This window comes from Dama dama, chromosome 14, assembly GCF_033118175.1.
Source record: "Dama dama isolate Ldn47 chromosome 14, ASM3311817v1, whole genome shotgun sequence".
Taxonomy (NCBI): domain Eukaryota; kingdom Metazoa; phylum Chordata; class Mammalia; order Artiodactyla; family Cervidae; genus Dama; species Dama dama.
In genome coordinates, this window is record NC_083694.1 from 31,438,790 (window position 1) to 31,456,588 (window position 17,799).

The window sequence follows — 17,799 nt, forward strand, 5'->3', positions numbered from 1 at the left end:
TTCATATTTGTCTGCTTTTTTCCCCCTAGATTATAACTGAAATGAATGAAAAGGAAATGTCCAATAATGGCTACATTATCATAATAATTATGATATGTATCATATTACAGTAGGAGCTTTAAGAATATTTTATATACATAATCCCAGTCATATAAAAACAATTTTTAAAACTTCTAGAAATTACCAAATTGCTTAAATATAAGCTTATTAGTCCAGTTAACAACTAGTTTAAATTTACTGTGCAGTGTCCTTAGGCTTTCAAATTTTTTAAAACAGCCACTTATACCAAAATTTAGTTTTGTCTTTTATGTTTAGACTTATGAGCCATTTCTATGTACCAGTGAACAAGTTGCACTTTGACTAAAAGCTGTTGGACTATAGCAGTTTATATTACTTAGATATTAGCCAGTGCAAAATTTGTTTCTCATGTTCAATATTGAATGAGATCCACAAGTACTATTCAACTTATAGAGTATTTTCTGCTATCTAGACTGTGCAGTTAACCCTTGAACAGCACTGATTTGAACTGTTGAGCAGCTGCTGCTGCTGGTACTGCTAAGTCACTTCAGTCTTGTCTGACTCTTTGCGACCCCATAGACGGCAGCCCACCAGGCTCCCCCGTCCCCAGGATTCTCCAGGCAAGAACACTAGAGTGGGTTGCCATTTCCTTCTCCAATGCATGAAAGTGAAAAGTGAAAGGGAAGTCGCTCAGTCATGTCCAACTCTTCGAGACCCCATGGACTGCAGCCTACCAGGCTCCTCTGTCTGTGGGATTTTCCAGGCAAGAGTACTGGAGTGGGTTGCCATTGCCTTCTCCATGTTGAGAAGCACCATATTAAAAAAAAAATGCAGATTTTTTTCAATAGTTAATACTACAACACTACACAATTCACATTAGTTGAATCTGTGAATGCAGAACTGCTTCCCTTGTGGCTCAGATGGTAAAGAATCTGCCTGCAATGGGGGAGACCCAGGTTTGATCCCTGGGTCAGGACGATCCCCTGGAGAAGGAACTGGCAACCCACTCCAGTATTCTTGCCTGAATCCCATGGACAGAGGAGCCTGGTGGGCTAGAGTCCAGGGGGTCGCAAAGAGTTGGACATTACTGAGTGACTAACACACAGGAACTGTGGATTCGGAAGTGAAAGTTGTTGAATAAGTGTTCTGCTCTTTGCGACCCATGGACTCTAGCCCACCAGGCTCCTCTGTCCATGGGATTCTTCAGGCAGGAATACTGGAGTGGGTTGCCAGTTCCTTCTCCAGGGGATTGTCCTGACCCAGGGATCGAACCCGGGTCTTCTGCATTGCAGGCAGATTCTCTACCATCTGAGCCACCAGGGGAGCAGGCTGACTATAAGTTATACTATGCTTGTATTTTCAACTGCAGAGAGGGTGGAGGCTCCTAAACTCTGCATTGTTCAGGGATCAACTGTACTTTGTTTTTTCATTAAGTCAGCTGAGCAATTCTAGCATTCTCCAAAGGCATGTTTGTTTGTTTTTTTCCCTGTTTCATGTGCTTTAGACAGATTTTCCTCACTTCTTTACAGATACTTCTGCCATGCCCCGTGGTACTCCATTATATGGGCAGCCTTCATGGTGGGGGGATGATGAGGCGGATGAACAAAGACCTTTCAAGTCAAATGGCAAACCCGAAGAGAAAAATCACGAAACTGGAACATCAGGTAAAAAAATCTCAGACTATGACATTAAATGGTTTTTAGGAAGAACTTACTATCAAAGCAAAAATCTATCCGTTCTTAAAAGTGGTATCTCCTATTATTTAAATGATAAAGTTTAATAATATGGTTGGCCATTTTGAAATAATTATTAAAATGTTTTAATTAGACCAAAACAGTAAATGCAGACTAACTTTGTGTGTTTTCACTAGATTCACAAGTGTATAATCGTATTTTTAAATGAAAAATTTTTATTATGTTCAAAATGTATGAAGTTAAAACTTCTTTAAAATCTCAGTGTACCTAATTTTGGGGGGTGTGATAGCAACAAGATTAGCTGTTAAGCAGCCAGAATGAAGAAATAATTCTGAATCACATTCTCAGATTAATAGTCAAAGAACATATTCTTGTGTTGCTGGAGAAATTTAGTTCAAAGTCAAAAGCCAGAAAATCAAGATTTCCAGGAAATAAATGGAGGTATCAGTTGCCTCTTACATAAGGACTTGACATGGACATCAACACTGGTGGATGGAGCAGCCGGTTTCCTTGATAATGGCAGATAAGGATCAAAACTGGAGGAATTAAATACAGGCACCAGGGAGCAGTATGTAAAGCCAGCTGTGACTCTGAGTCAAGGATAGATTCCATCAGCACTCCCGTCAACTTTCTACCTTTCACCATTAATTCTACAAGATAAATAAGACATTATTCTTAGCCAGAGAATAAGGACACTGGTTCTTATTCATAAATATACTCTAATTTTACCAGGATACAGGTCTAAGAAAGCTGGCCTTATCAACTTGCTCTTAAAGTGCCCCAAACTAAAGTTGTCAACTTTGCAAATAAAGTCCCATCTCAGTTTTCTTATTTCTGTGGCCAACACAACTTTTTCTTCATGTTCAAGCTCAGAAGCTTAATGTTATTTAGCATACCTTCAGATGTAAGTAACAGAAATGCCACCTGATACTAAACAGGAAGGAAATGTACTGGCTTAAATAATGAACCGCTTTAGAATTGGTTAATGCGGCATCTCAATGGCATCATCAGTTGGTGTTTTCTCTCGGACTCTCAGCCCTTCTGTTCAGTGCTTGCATACTAAGGAAGTTTCCCCTAATACTCATAGGCTGTTTGCCAGTAGCAGTTGGGGTGCATGCTACTTTGATCACATCCAGTTGGAAATAGCAAAGGTTGCTTCTAAAAGACCCCTGGAAACTTTCCCCAAAGTTTTTAACACATCTGTCGTTTCATTGACCTCATGGGTTCAGGAGTAGATCACCTGCTTATTTCTGAACCAGTCCCTGGCAAGGGTTATGAGATTACCCTTTACACCAGTCTTACCATCCTGAAGCTGAATGTGGGGTTAATTTTCCCTTAAGGCACATGAGCTGTATCAGGGACGAGCAGATACCTGGGAATGTTGGAGTTCTTTTAGGAGGGAGGAATAGGAAATGGATTTTGGAAGACAGTCAAGAATGTCTACTTTATTTGAAATTTTTGTGTACATTGCCTACTTCTGTTGTGCTTTTTTTTCCCCATTGAATCATAACTGAACTATTTCCAGTTTCAACCTTTCTGCAAATGAATTTGTACAATAAATCTAAGCTGTCCTTTAATATCTTTGCTTAACAAAGACTTTATGTGAAGATTTTATATTTTCTCACAGATTTTATGTCAAAGTTTCTAGCTGTATCCCACTTTGCTTAGCCTTGTATCCCACTACAGTTGTTTAGTGCTCTCCGAGTGCATTCACACAAAATTAGACTAACTCCTGCCTTCTCTTCTCCCATAGGAGTATATACACATAAATCCAGTAGTATAAAATTCTAAAGGATATGTCTGTGTATGTGTATTGTAACACTTTTATTTAGTATTTTGTGTGTATGCCTTATCTGAACTGCACATTTCTTACTTCAAGGATCACGTGTTATATTATCATGTGTACTAGAGCCACCTAGGAGAAAGAGAGAGAGGGAGGGAGAAAAGGAGGAAGGAAGAGAGAGAAGAGTGAGAAAAAAATGTACTAATTATTAGGGAGTTAAATGAAACACAGCAGAATTTAATGTTCCCAGATTCTGAAAATAATTGTGATGGTGAGTTTATCTAGCCATTAAAGATCCTTGTACCCAAAACAACTTCTGAAATCTGAAATAAATATCTTGTGGAACACAGTGAAGTATAATTGTAATTTTTGTACTGGAGACAGAACTATGATTTATTAACAATAGATAATATTTCAGTGGTGCTTACTTTATCCAGACAGTCTTCTGAGTGCTCCATGTATATTTAATCATTTAATCCTCATAGCTGTACCTGAAAGTAGTTACTATTATCATACCCATTTTATAGTTACGGAAGTGGCAGCACAGTGATGTGAGTTTATTCACGAGGTCACTCAGCTAGAAAAAGTGTAGCTGGGATTCTAACCCAGGTGGCCTGACTTAGAGTCCATGCTGTTACCCACAGTTAACATTTCAGCAGTCATTACACACCCACCCACACACACACAAAACCATTCCAAAATAATATACTTTGTAGAGTATAAAGACTAAAACAAACACCCCAAAAACAAATTGACATAAAAATCAGTCCTTCATGCCTCAGCATAATAAAATGAATTTCAATCTGTGAAGTGTCCAATAGTAATTTCATCTATGTGAATGGAACTAAATTCTTAAATGATTACCAGCTTGTGTAGCCTCTCTCATTGAGTATCTTTTCTGCCAGATGACAAAAGCTGCTTCATAATCGTGGGATTATTTTTGAGTTAGAAGGAATTTAGTGATTTACATCTTCTGTTAAGAAGCTTACAGCACTCTGACAGATTCAGCTGGTTAAAAGCTTTAATGAGAGTCTCATTTACTTTCATATATTAGCATCAGGATGTGATTGTTTCAGATTCATCATTTGTAGTTTTTTAAACTACTATAGGATGAGGGAAACAGTTTACAAGTCTGATGTAATTTATGATGCCAGCATGTATTGTAGAGTGAAGTTTGGAAATGTATATTAAATGCTATTTCATTTGGTCATTGTGAAATTAAGGGTTTTTTTTTAAGTGTTTAAAATTGTGAAATATAAATGATTAGTTTATTTGTGCTCTAAGCAGTCTTTTCTGGTAAAAACAAAGTGATTTGCTTCTTCATTACCAGTTTTTAGAATGTAAAATCTTAGTTGTTGTCCTTTACTTGCTAAGTTGTGTCGGACTCTCTGTGACTCCATGGACTGCAGCACGCCAGACTCCCCTGTCCTTCATTGTCTCCCGGAGTTTGCTCAAACTCATATCCACTGAGTCAATGATGCCATCCAACCATCTCATCTTCTGTCACCCCCTTCTCCTCCTGCCCTCAATCTTTCCCAGCATTAGGGTCTTTCTTTTCCAGTGAGTTCGCTGTCTGCATCAGGTAGCCAAAGTATTGGAGTTTCAGCTTCAACATCAGTCCTTCCAGTGAATATTCAAGATTGATTTTCTTTAAAATTGCCTGGTTTGATCTCTTTACTGTCCAAGGGACTCTCAAGAGTCTTCTTTAGCACCCAAAAATCTTAGTGCTTATTTTGAAAGGTGAGCATTCCAGAAAGGATACTAGAGTATCTACTCCCTAGTAACTTATGTCCCTTTCTGTGGGTCCATATGTATCCAGAATCTCCTACCAATTTACCTTAAAGTCCCCAAAACCCTGGAAGCAAATATTAGAGCAGTAAAGTTCTCCTGAAGTAGTGTGAATATTTTGAGTCCTATTAAAGGAGAACTTGTCCTCAATTTAGTTCAGATGTGTTCTCCAACCTGCTAACATGGTTTAAACCTTTTTTAAGTTAAATTAAAAGCCTCTAAGTGTTGCATACATTTTGAAAAGGTTGCATACAACTGTAAAGAGTAGATTTTTGGCTCTTTTACACTGATTTTTTAATCTAATTGAACTAAATTTAAAAACTTTAGAGTTGTAATTCCTTTTTAGTAAAAGGAGTTTCCCAGTCTTTGTAATTTGAAGTACTTGAACATACTAGGTTGGATGGATATCTTAAGTAGAATTCGCCTTCATAATTAGAGTCTTTGTAAGCATCTTGAAATAGCTTAATATTTCATGTAATTTAGTACAGAAGAAGGAAGGGAACATTTTTTTCTACATTATGTATATCATGAGATTCCCTGGAAAGTGACACAATCATAAAATGCCTTAAGAACTTAAGGATATTGCTCTTCTGGTTTAGATAACCATAATTGATTCTAGCATGATCATTTATTAAATACTGTTAGTCAAGATTAATAATTAAGTATTAGTATGAATGGAAATTATTCTAATAATATTTTATTCATGCCAATGTTTTATTATTAATCTCATTAGGGCTCCCCTTGTGGCTGAAATGGTAAAGAACCTGCCAGCAATGCAGGAGACCCAGGCTCAATCTCTGGGTCGGGAGGATCTCCTGGAGAAAGGAATGGCTACCCACTCCAGTATTCTTGTCTGGAGAATTCCATGGGTGGAGGAGCCTGAAGGGCTACAGTCTGTGGGGGTCGCAAAGAGTCAGACATGACTGAGTTTACTTTAGTATAAATAAAACAGGTTTTGAAGAGAAATGAATGTTAATTCACAAATTTCAGAATGATTGTTACCAGTACTGAGAGAGGAAAGCTGTTTTATTTTTCTGTATTATTTAGAAGACTCTTAGTAATTTCTCTAGTGGGCCTACAATCCCAAGTATGGTAGGCCCACACTTGATCTGGTTTTATCATCTTTGGCAAAATGATTTCCTCTACTAATGAATTTTCCAGATGACTGAACTTCACTTTTACAACTGCAATTTTTTTTTTAAGTTTAAACATTCCCTTAATTTCTATTTACTCATGTCATTTCCTTCTTAAGCAAAGAAGGGTGACTATATTAAAATGTTTACTTTATGACTCAGAAGCCTCATTATGAATATCAGTAATTGAACTATATGTTACAGTAGTGTCCTTGGGAGACTTGAAGTATGTAAGACTGTTTGCCCGTTCACTGAATGGTTCTGAACTGCTGTATTTTTGAGCCACATTTCTGCTCTTGATTGTTTTTTGACTTATCTCGACCAGTTGACTCGTTTTCTTAGCGCAGTATATCTGACCTTAATCCTTGCTTTTACATATCCTCCAGATTTGTCACAAGTAATCTGAGCAAGTAGTCAAAGAAAAGGCTCTCAATGAGGGACTTTCCTCCTGGTAAAGATCACAGATAAGAGGGTATAGGTATTGTCATATCTGTCTTGGGTCTTGTAGAGTTAGATGTTTAGTTTCTTGTTTCCCTGGTTAGCTGTGTTGGAGAGTTGGGGGAGAAGAACATTTATTTGTATGCCTACTTTGTTCCAGACTTTTTCTGGGTGGCTTATGCTATCTCAGTTAATACATACCTCACTGAATCTTCACAACAATCTTATGAGTGGGTATTATTTTCTCATTTTACAATGAGAAAAATGAGAATTAAGAACTGATAGAGGTGGGACTTACCTGATTTTCAAATCTTCTTCCTGCTTTCTCCTAAACCAGGCTGTTTGGCTATAATCATCAGATCATGAATGCTTTCTTTCTACTCTGTTGTGCTACTTGACATTGTTAGATAACTGATTAGTGGTTAGATTGGGCGTTAACGTGTAGAAGTCTCAGATTCTAATCTTTAAAGGAAACACAGCACTGTTTATAATAGCCAGGACACGGAAGCAACCTAGATGCCCATCAGCAGACGGATGGATAAGGAAGCTGTGGTACATATACACCATGGGATATTACTCAGCCCTTAAAAAGAATTCATTTGAACCAGTCCTAATGAGATGGATGAAGCTGGAGCCCCTTATACAGAGTGAAGTAAGCCAGAAAGATAAAGAACATTACAGCATACTAACACATATATATGGAATTTAGAAAGACGGTAACGATAACCCTATATGCAAAACAGAAAAAGAGACACAGAAATACAGAACAGACTTTTGAACTCTGTGGGAGAAGGTGAGGGTGGGATGTTTTGAAAGATCAGCATGTATATTATCTATGGTGAAACAGATCACCAGCCCAGGTGGGATGCATGAGACAAGTGCTCCAGCCTGGTGCACTGGGAAGACCCAGAGGAATCGGGTGGAGAGGGAGGTGGGAGGGGGGATCGGGATGGGGAATACGTGTAAATCTATGGCTGATTCATATCAATGTATGACAAAACCCACTGAAATGTTGTGAAGTAATTAGTCTCCAACTAATAAAAAATTAAAAAAATAAAGGAAAGTCAGTTTTTAAGTAGGAATAACTTAGGAAATAATAACCTTAAAAATAGTTAACGTGCAGTTGGTGACCTCTGCTTTTTAATGAAAGCATGTTAAAAGTGTGTCAGAAATAACTGTGAATTTTTTCTTCTCAAGGGAGGAAAATTGAGAACATATTCATTTGAATCAGTGACAAGTAGATGATAAATGCTATACCCTTGGGCCAGCTTGTTGTAGTTATTGCTCCATAGTTCAGCCACATCATTTATTTGAGTATTCAGGTAGTGGTAGTAGGAAGCTGCCACTTTTTGTCCTCAGTGTTACTCTGTTACCTGTAAGGATGCGGAAAGCAAAATGAATGAGTGAGGACACGTAGATAGGAAGGATAGTTCTATATGAAATTGATCAGGCACAGTACATTATTAAATCAGTAAATAAACCAATGTATGAAAAAATAAAAACATCAGTGATTTTATCAATATATATAGAGCAGCCAATGCATTTTACTCTCATGGTAATTTTAAGGTACAGGCCTTCAAAGTAAACATTCAAGTGGACATTTTAATAATAAGGAAAAAATAAATGAACTCTTTAATAAAGAAGTTTTTGAAACATTACTTGGGTTATTAAGAATCTTGTGTATCTTCTTCTAGGTAGTGTGTAGAATTACTGCTTTGATAGCATAGAGTTTTTCTGATACACTTTTTTTATTTTCAGTGGTGAGGAAAAACTAAGTAGATTTGACAAGGATAATTTTTCTGTTAAAAATTGTTTTTGTTATGTATTCTGTTTACTGTCTGTGTAATATTCACTTTTTTTTTTGGAAGTGGAACTTGATGTCTTTAATGCTCTGTGCCCTCCTCCAGGGGGTTTTCACAACCCAGGGATCAAACCCAGGTCTCCCACATTGCAGCTGGATTCTTCACCGTGTGAGTCACCAGGAAAGCCCCTGAATACTGGAGTGGGTAGCTATCCCTTCTCCAGGGGATCTTCCCAACCCAGGAATCTAACCAGGTTCGCCTGCATTGCAGGTGAATTCTCTGCCTTCCCCGTAGGTTGTGTTTTACACTGGAGATGGTTCTTAATTTGGAACTTGCCAGGTGGTGCTAGTAGTAAAGAACCCGCCTGCCAATGCAGGAGACATCAGAGACGTGAGTTTGATTCCTGTGTCGGGAAGATCCCCCAGAGAAGGGAGTAGCAACCCTCTCTAGTATTCTTGCCTGGAGAATCCCATGGGGAGGAGCCTGGTGGGCTATAGTTCTTGGATCACAAACAGTCAGACATGACTGAAGCGACTTAGCGCGCGTGCACTGCCTTGTGCCACACATTGAACTGTAGAGACGTTGCTGTGACGTTCTTGTATAATCTAAAAGCAGACAGTTTTATGACTGTTTCATATTCAGAGTATTGCTAAGAAACTGATTATAGCACCAGAAGAATTCTATCAGTATTTAATATTTGGAAAATGTTTCAAGAGACCAAATACTTCACTTAGTTAGAAAATTATTATAAACAACCTTGTCCCTTGTGTATTCTTTCCTAATAAATTATCTGTAAATGATTTTTCTATCAGTGTGTTTTTAAAAGGAATGCTTTTTTGAGCTTTAGGGAAATAGTTTTTATTTGAATTCACTCTTTACCATCTTGAAAATAGTTCTTTTGCTTCCTGAAAACCAAAGCAGTTTAATCTTAAATTTTTTTTTTGCATTTGTAATATCTGATAACAGATTTAAAACATTTCAGTTACCATTTTCATTTATATGCCTTCACATATTTTATATAGAGATTCATTTATTTTCATGCCTTCTTATTTGTCTCTGAAGCAACAGGGGAGTAGTGTTCCAGAGTTACTTGCTTATGCCAACTCTTGTTGGTGATCTGAGATTTATAATTCAGCTTTCCTCTAAGGATTTTTGACAGTTCGGCATATTCTGCTGTATAGAAATGTACATGAATTTTCTTTTGGAATTAATTGGCTGGCAACTGAATTTTCTGTTTTTACCTTACTTGTTTCACACTGCTGCTTGGATTGCATTTTACAAGCAAACCACATGTCTTATCTACTCATTCTTTTCTTTATAAAATGTTATCTGTCTTCTTGTAACAATCACACATTAGTAATATTATTTTTGTCATTCTAAAAGTAATGTCTCTGAATTGTGATTGTGAAGAATGGTAAGTAAAATCATCCTGTCCAGAATGTTGCTCATGTATTAACCTCATGTTTCTTTCTTCATTTGAACACTCGTTCTCCTTTAGAAATTTACTTGTTTTTGCAATATTTCATCCTCCTTACTTGATAAGGAAATTCATATTATTTTTAATCTCTGTAGATATGTACATTGAACATACATCTCCATCTACATTTGATTTCATTTCTTTTGTACTTTTGCTAATTTCTGGATCCACGTTGGAAACAATACAGACCTAACCATGCAAAATCCCATCTCTTAACTACTTTGCTATCCTTTGCCACTGCTGCTTATCTTGCATCTCCTATTGGTAGTGGAAATGCCAGTTTATAATCGAAATTATTTCTCTTTTATGACATTTGTCATTCTTTTTCATCTAAGCAGCGATCTGCCTTCCGATTCCCATGGAGTAATGGAAGTGGCCATTACTGTACTCCTTCAAGTTCTAGAAGCTCCCAAATATTTTGAATTTTCTCTTATTTTTCTTATTAGGGTGCAGCGTAGATGCCAAGCAAGTTGAAGAACAATCTGCAGTTGCAAATGAAGAAGTACTTTTTCCTTTCTGTAGAGAACCAAGTTATTTTGAAATCCCTACAAAAGAATTTCAGCAACCATCACAAATAACAGAGAGCACTATTCATGAAATCCCAACAAAAGACACACCAAGTTCTCATACAACAGGTGCAGGGCATGCTTCATTTACCATTGAATTTGATGACAGTACCCCAGGGAAAGTAACTATTAGAGATCATGTGACAAAATTTACTTCTGATCAGCGCCACAAGTCAAAGAAGTCTTCTCCTGGAACTCAAGACCTGCCAGGGATTCAAACTGGAATGATGGCACCCGAAAACAAAGTAGCTGACTGGCTAGCACAGAACAACCCTCCTCAGATGGTATGGGAAAGAACAGAAGAGGATTCCAAAAGTATTAAAAGTGATGTTCCAGTTTACTTGAAAAGGTTGAAAGGTAACTTTTCAGAACTTCCTTTTTTATGGTTAAGTTCAGTCTTCACAGTTACCAAACTATGATTAGAAAAATAATTATATGATATAAAGCTTCTACTTCTGCTTTTTTGAAGGTTTATATTTGATCTTAAAGTTCAAAAGCCAGCCATTCTGCCCATATCCAACTTACTCAATCAAAACAGTCTGCCATCATTTTCTTGCCAAAACCAAATTGGTTTTGTAAATTTATATGTATGCCATTAAATATGTTTCTTTTTCCTGTGGAAATATTCATTCATTTCACCAGTGGGATTCCTTAGAAGACAGTTCTCATCATTTTCCTAATTTAAGGAAAATATATGTTTAATTCTTTTCTCAACTGTGTGCTTCCTGTAAAATGTCAATATGTAGATTTTGAACATTTTAAGTTACTGAATTATGGGCTTATAGTTCTACTTTGGCAATATAGTCACATTGTTGGTGGAGTGTTTCAGACTGTTCTCAAGATACTCATATGAAACAAATTTTATTGAGTGATACTAGGAATTAATTGAATTAAGAATTTTTTCACTAGTGAAAATTGCAGTTAAATGTTTATTTTTGAAATAATTATTAAATATGTTTTATTAAAAATACTTGACCAAAGTTAGTTAAAATACATCAGAGTATCAACTAATCATTTTCCCCTCATTGGTTTTGCTAGTTAAATTTTAATTTAGAATTTGCTGAATACAGATTTATGTTACTATATCTTGATTTTATTTGACAAACTTACTATAAGGGAAATGATTGCATGTTAATCTGATCATTCTGTTACCATACAAAAAGTTGAAGAGCTTTAAAAGAATACTTGTTGAGGTCAGGGATTGTTTATTACTTACCTTTTTCTCTAGCCCCTTCCTGGGACTTGAGTATGTGATAGGTACTCAGTAGTTTGAATAATCAATGAATGACTTCATTATCATTGACAAAACTGACCCTGGTTTAACCTGTACTTTATGGTTTGGGATTCTATTCACCTAATTGAAGAAATACCTATTTCCTACTTGCTTCTAAGGCATTTCGAGATAGTGAGATGGTATGATTACCTAATTCTTTGCCAGGGCCTATTAACATATTTAATTATAATCATAAGCAGTTACCTGGCATACACACTTTTGACATGTAATTGTTTTTACTCCTACTAAGATAATAGCATATATAATTGAGACCTATCCATGTATTGAGATATATATAGGTTAAAGCTTATGTATAAAAGCTACCCATTTGTTAACTGATCATTTTTTATGGATTGGATAAAATAAGACTGATATCCTAGAATAATGTAAAAAGTAGTGTAAACTTTGAAAATTTAGAAATAATATATTCTTTAGACCACCCTTAATAAATATACACAAATGAGCTACGAGAGAAACCACCATTAAAAAATACCTTTATGGAACTTTCCTGACATTCCAGTGGTTCAGGCTCTCTGCTTCCACTGCAGGAGGTACAGGTTTCACCCCTAGTTGGGGAACTAAGATCCTCCATGACATGTGGTATGGCCAAAAAAAAAAGAAAAACCTTTATTACACCCTTTTATTGTAACTGTAATTTTACTTATAATGATGATTTTCTGTTTTAGCTGTTATTTTGATTCTCGTTAGAGGCATTAATGTTCACATTCAGACTGTATTTATATATTATGTTAGATTTTTTAAATCCTTACCAGAAATTATACAAATTATTACTATCCCTCAGAGTTCATTTATAGGTAGATACATTCTAGTATGTTGCCATTGCATAGAACCCTACTTTTAAATTTGCCTTTAGGACATTTTACAAACCATCTAAGAAAATGTCTTTGTGAATATGCCTCATTTTTGATCCAAGATTTATCCATTTTATTTTTTCAGATTTATTTACAAATGACATTTTACTTTCCCCCAAAGTTAGACCTGCCATCATTAGATGAAGATTTTCCACAATTTAAGAGATCAAAAGTATATACCTAGACTCTAAATTAATATAAGTATAGCAAATAGAAACTATTTTACAATAATTAGACATTCAGCAACTGCTTAGATCAGTCAAAAACTTGAAAGTAGGCAAAACAAAACAACTTTGCTCCTGCAAGAGTGAAATGCACATGCTTTGGGACAGTGAAGATAATGATGTTCACAAAGCCCATATACTTTTACCCTTTAGGAGAGTTGAAGTTTCTTTTGGCCACAGCTACTGATTAGTTACAGTCAATCTATCCTAAAAAATACTAGAAGAACTTCAACATATTAGTGCATGATTAATGATGGACAAAACAGAAAAAATCTTAATAGTTCCTAATGATTTTTTTGTTAAATAACAAAAATTATAGTTCTGATCAGATGTGTTATCTTGTATAACACTGGGAAATGAAAAAGCAGAATAATTTTCTACAAAGAAAATGGCTAATCTGTAACCCTTTAACCTATAACTTAGAAGATACTGAAAAGCCCTGACACCAGATAAGCACCAAATTTTTATACATTGTTACAAGAATTAGCATATAAGTATGTCATAACATATGACTATATGTTATATATATGTTACAACATATGTTATAACATATATACTATGTTATAACATATAACTTGTTACAAGAAATAACATATAACTAACACTGACTCTATGGACATGAGTTTGAGTAAGTTCCAGGAGTTGGTGATGGACAGGGAAGCCTGTCATGCTGCAGTCCATGGGGTTGCAAAGAGTCAGGCATGACTGAGTGACAGGACTGAACTGAACTGAACAAGAACTAGAGTCTGTAAAGATGGTGTTTTCATATTGTATATGTGTGTAATGTGGGTTATCTGGTCCCATGACACATGAAATATGGGAGTTTAGTTATTTACAGCTCTTAACAAACTGGATTCCTTTTCAGTATATCCAGTGCAATATGAAATAGGTTTTACAATGTCCTATTTTTCATGAGTTTTGTATTTGAACTAGTGGTTTTGTTTGCTTCTGCATTCCATCTGCCTATCCTTTATCCCTAGATTAATTACCAAGACAGGAATTCCATTAATTAAACTAAACACCATTTTATTTTTGTTTTTTTTTCTTTTCGTATTACATTTTCAGTAGTTGCTAATTTGAAGGAAGATTTTCAGATTTAGTTCTGAAAGTATTGAAATACACCTGGTTCTGGTTGACTAGATTCATTTAAGCTTTCTTTTCTAAAGAGCTATCTTTTAAGCCCTCATTTGTGACTCAGTCTAAAACACACATAGAATAACTCAACTTTCCATTAAATTGATGCTGTAAGAATATAATAATTGTCATTTGATTATTTCCTCTAGTGTACTTACTGTTTATATGATAAGAATTCTGAATCAGTGAAAAATCAAGTAGTTTTCATAAAGTTTCACACTTAATCCTTAACAGAGCTATGAAGAGTAACAAAAAGCCTCTGTTAGGAAGCTGATGCTTTCAAAATTCAACTGCAGTATTCTATCTTGACTCTATATGCTTAATGGAGAAAACATATTTTTATCTTGTTATATTTAGCAACGTGCCATTTGTCTGGTAGGTTTATATAGGATTTCATAGTCTATGCTTTTTCCACGCTAGACCTTTTAGCATGCTTTATTTAACTCATTGAAGCCACCAGAGTTTAAATGAGCACACATACAAAATTGCAGAAATTATCATAGCTAGAAAGATGTTTGTAAAGAATTGTACAGTAATTGGTAGAAACTGCAAATTTACATTTTTATATATTAAAAAGGAAAGGAATGCTGTACTTTTGGAAGTTTTGAACATCACTGAAATTAACGATTCATCACACTGTTTTTGAACATCACTGAAATTAACGATTCATCACACTGTTTTTTATAGCATTTGCATTCTCTTCTCCTGTGTAATGATAAGCATTTTGGTGGGATCACACTTTTTTTTGTCTTTTCCTTTCTAATGCTATATATAAATTTTTGATTGTTTAAATAACATATAAAGTTTAAAGGCAGGATTAATATTTAATGTTACAAACACAGACTATTACAGATGTTGTACCACTGCTTATCTTTTAAGGCATTGATGAACTATTATAAAGTTAAAATTTGAAGAAAGAAAAGTAATCCTATTCAAGTGTTTATAAAGGACTCATTGTTGGTTGATGAAATTTGAATGTAAGCATTGCAATTGAGGGAAGTTTGCAGAGCCTGTTACTGAGAAGAACATATGACTTTGGATTGAAAGGGGGGAGGGGCAGAACAAGCAGCACTTTTGTATATGCTTTGATTTTCTACATAGGATTTTTTTCCCTTCTCTATTATGTGGTTTCTTTTCTGTGTCCAGGAAACAAACATGATGACGGTACACAAAGCGACTCAGAAAACGCTGGGGCTCACAGGCGTTGTAGCAAGCGTGCAACTCTTGAGGAACACTTAAGGCGCCACCATTCAGAACAGAAAAAACTACAGAAGGCCCAGACTACTGAAAAGCATCAAGACCAAGCTGTTGTAAGTCAAACTGCTTTTATGATTGCATTCTTTGATGAAGACAATCCCAGAAAAAGAAGGTCATATTCTTTCACTCAGAGTATGGGAATCTTGTGTCAGGAAACTACTTATTCAGCACCACATACAAAACTTGAAAAAACAAAATCTCCAACAGCAGATGCCAAAGTGGTTTCTTTGTCTTTACAGACTAGCTCTGCGCACCACAGAGGGGGGCATGGTGTTCCACATGGGAAATTGTTAAAACAGAAATCAGAGGAGCCATCGGTGTCAATTCCCTTCCTACAAACTGCATTATTAAGAAGTTCAGGGAGTCTTGGGCACAGACCAAGCCAGGAGATGGATAAAATGTTAAAAAATCAAGCTACTTCCGCTGCTTCTGAAAAGGATAATGATGATGACCAAAGTGACAAGGGTACTTATACCATTGAGTTAGAGAATCCCAACAGTGAGGAAGTGGAAGCAAGAAAAATGATTGACAAGGTAAATAATTGGTACTAGTTTTCTCGTGGTGTATTTAACTGTTGGAAATTATTAGAGGATATAAAATGTTTTCATGTAGTTAGTATATTAAAACTTTAGGATTTTATTAGGGAGCTAGAAACCTAACAATAAGACCAAAATACTTTCTGATTTTGTTCTGCTTATATTCTGAATTTGCCTGAGTTTCATATGTAAAGTTCTGTACATATAAGCTGTTTGGACCTTTTAAAGTTGTAATAATTTAAGATTGACTTTTTAAATGCTGTATCTTGACCATGCTCACTTTGCATTTAAAAACTAAAAATCAAAGAAAGCCTGATTGCTGTTGACTCCATTAATATAAACATGAGCCTCAGTTGAAAATAGTTAAACAAAGGTTTCCTGCCTACTCATTTTATTTTGGAAGCAGATGAAAATACATGTTTTAATCCATTTTATTCTTTCTCCTTAGTTTCTTCTCTTATTTTCTATTCACTGCTGTCTGTGGTGATAGAAAAGAAATGTGTAAAAGCCAAATCAGTGTGTTTATGATACTCTGAGTTTAACCAAGGGTATACCTAGTCATGATGATTATTTACATTACAGATTTTATTTTTGTTTTTGATTAATATGTATAATGATTGTTGTATGGTTTAAAAAGTAGTTTTGCCCCCAGTAATGGAAGATTGACTTTAGAATCTGCTGTGTATTTTACCCCTGGAAGATAGAAACATAAATTTGGCTAAGCATTAATCTCTTGTTTCAGTTCTCATTACTTAGCATGTGAGCAGCATTAACATCACTAGAGAGCCTGTTAGAAATACAAAATCTGCAGTCCATCTTAAACATAGTGAAAAGGAATCTGCTTTAAAAGTAGGGCTCATACGCAGATTAACATTTGAGATACACTAGTTCAGATGATGAGCTTACACAGTGATCTTTTAGAGAATAGACAAGGTAACCCTTTGAGAAGCAGCAAAATTATTAGGACTTATATTTACTTTTAATTTCATAGTTTTTATTTCTATTTAAGAGTGTGTTCTATAGTGTATACAGTCTATTACTACATTGGTGTGTGTATATATATATATATATATATATATAAAATTTCTAACATCCATTTATTGAGCAAATGCTCAAAATTTTTCAGTGCTAGGGTATAGAGCTTCAGACTTTTAGAAACCCATTAGTTTAGGAAATAGATGTTATGATAGTTGTTAATGAGAGAAATAAATAAAAAAAGAGAAATAAGTTTTTAAAAATTAACAAACAGATAAAGTAATATTTCTAATAATAGTAAAGGAAAGCTAAGAACACAGTCGTAGCAATAGAAAATGACTCAGTCATTTCTAATTATTTTCAACACTGGGAATCAGTAATGACATTACTTTCAGATTAAAGTTTATAATTTTTCCTCTGGTTATGGAGAACAAGTATATTGCTATTTAAGATACTGTCAAGTAGAAAATAAAAGGTTAGGTTTTGAAAAGAAAAAAGAAAGCTAATAAGTTTTAAAATTCAGATTAATATTTTATTCTAGTGTAGTTTATATATTTCATTTATAGTTTATTGATGTTTCTCTATTAAAAGATCTTTCAGTGGGAGATTATATTGTAGTAGTTTAAAAACATGAACACTCATAGGCAGACAGATCTGTACTAGATGTACCAGATATAAGTACACTGAATGAACACTAGATTGCAAAAAGAATTCAATAAAATATATGAGGCTTATTATTAAAATGCTATCTTATGATAAAAGGTCTATAAATGTTAGCTATGTTATTAACCTTATGAGGAGTTTCCATGTATGAATCTCTACGCTAGGT

The 17,799-nt window shown here is 35.1% G+C and overlaps 1 protein-coding gene across 10 annotated transcripts in view; it reads left to right on the top strand.

The window, feature by feature from the left end:
• The window catches only part of CEP170 (centrosomal protein 170), a 132,752-nt gene that overhangs the window by 63,654 nt on the left and 51,299 nt on the right, over positions 1-17,799 (top strand). For 7 of the 10 annotated variants that reach the window (XM_061160232.1, XM_061160240.1, XM_061160237.1 and 4 more), the window contains exons 7-10: positions 1,548-1,682; positions 10,580-11,056; positions 15,349-15,512; positions 15,699-15,992. In XM_061160232.1, coding sequence (XP_061016215.1) covers positions 1,548-1,682; positions 10,580-11,056; positions 15,349-15,512; positions 15,699-15,992 — 1,070 coding nt within the window. The remainder of the gene's footprint in view (positions 1-1,547; positions 1,683-10,579; positions 11,057-15,348; positions 15,513-15,698; positions 15,993-17,799) is intronic. The other 3 variants (XM_061160241.1, XM_061160242.1, XM_061160243.1) reach the window with 1 other exon arrangement.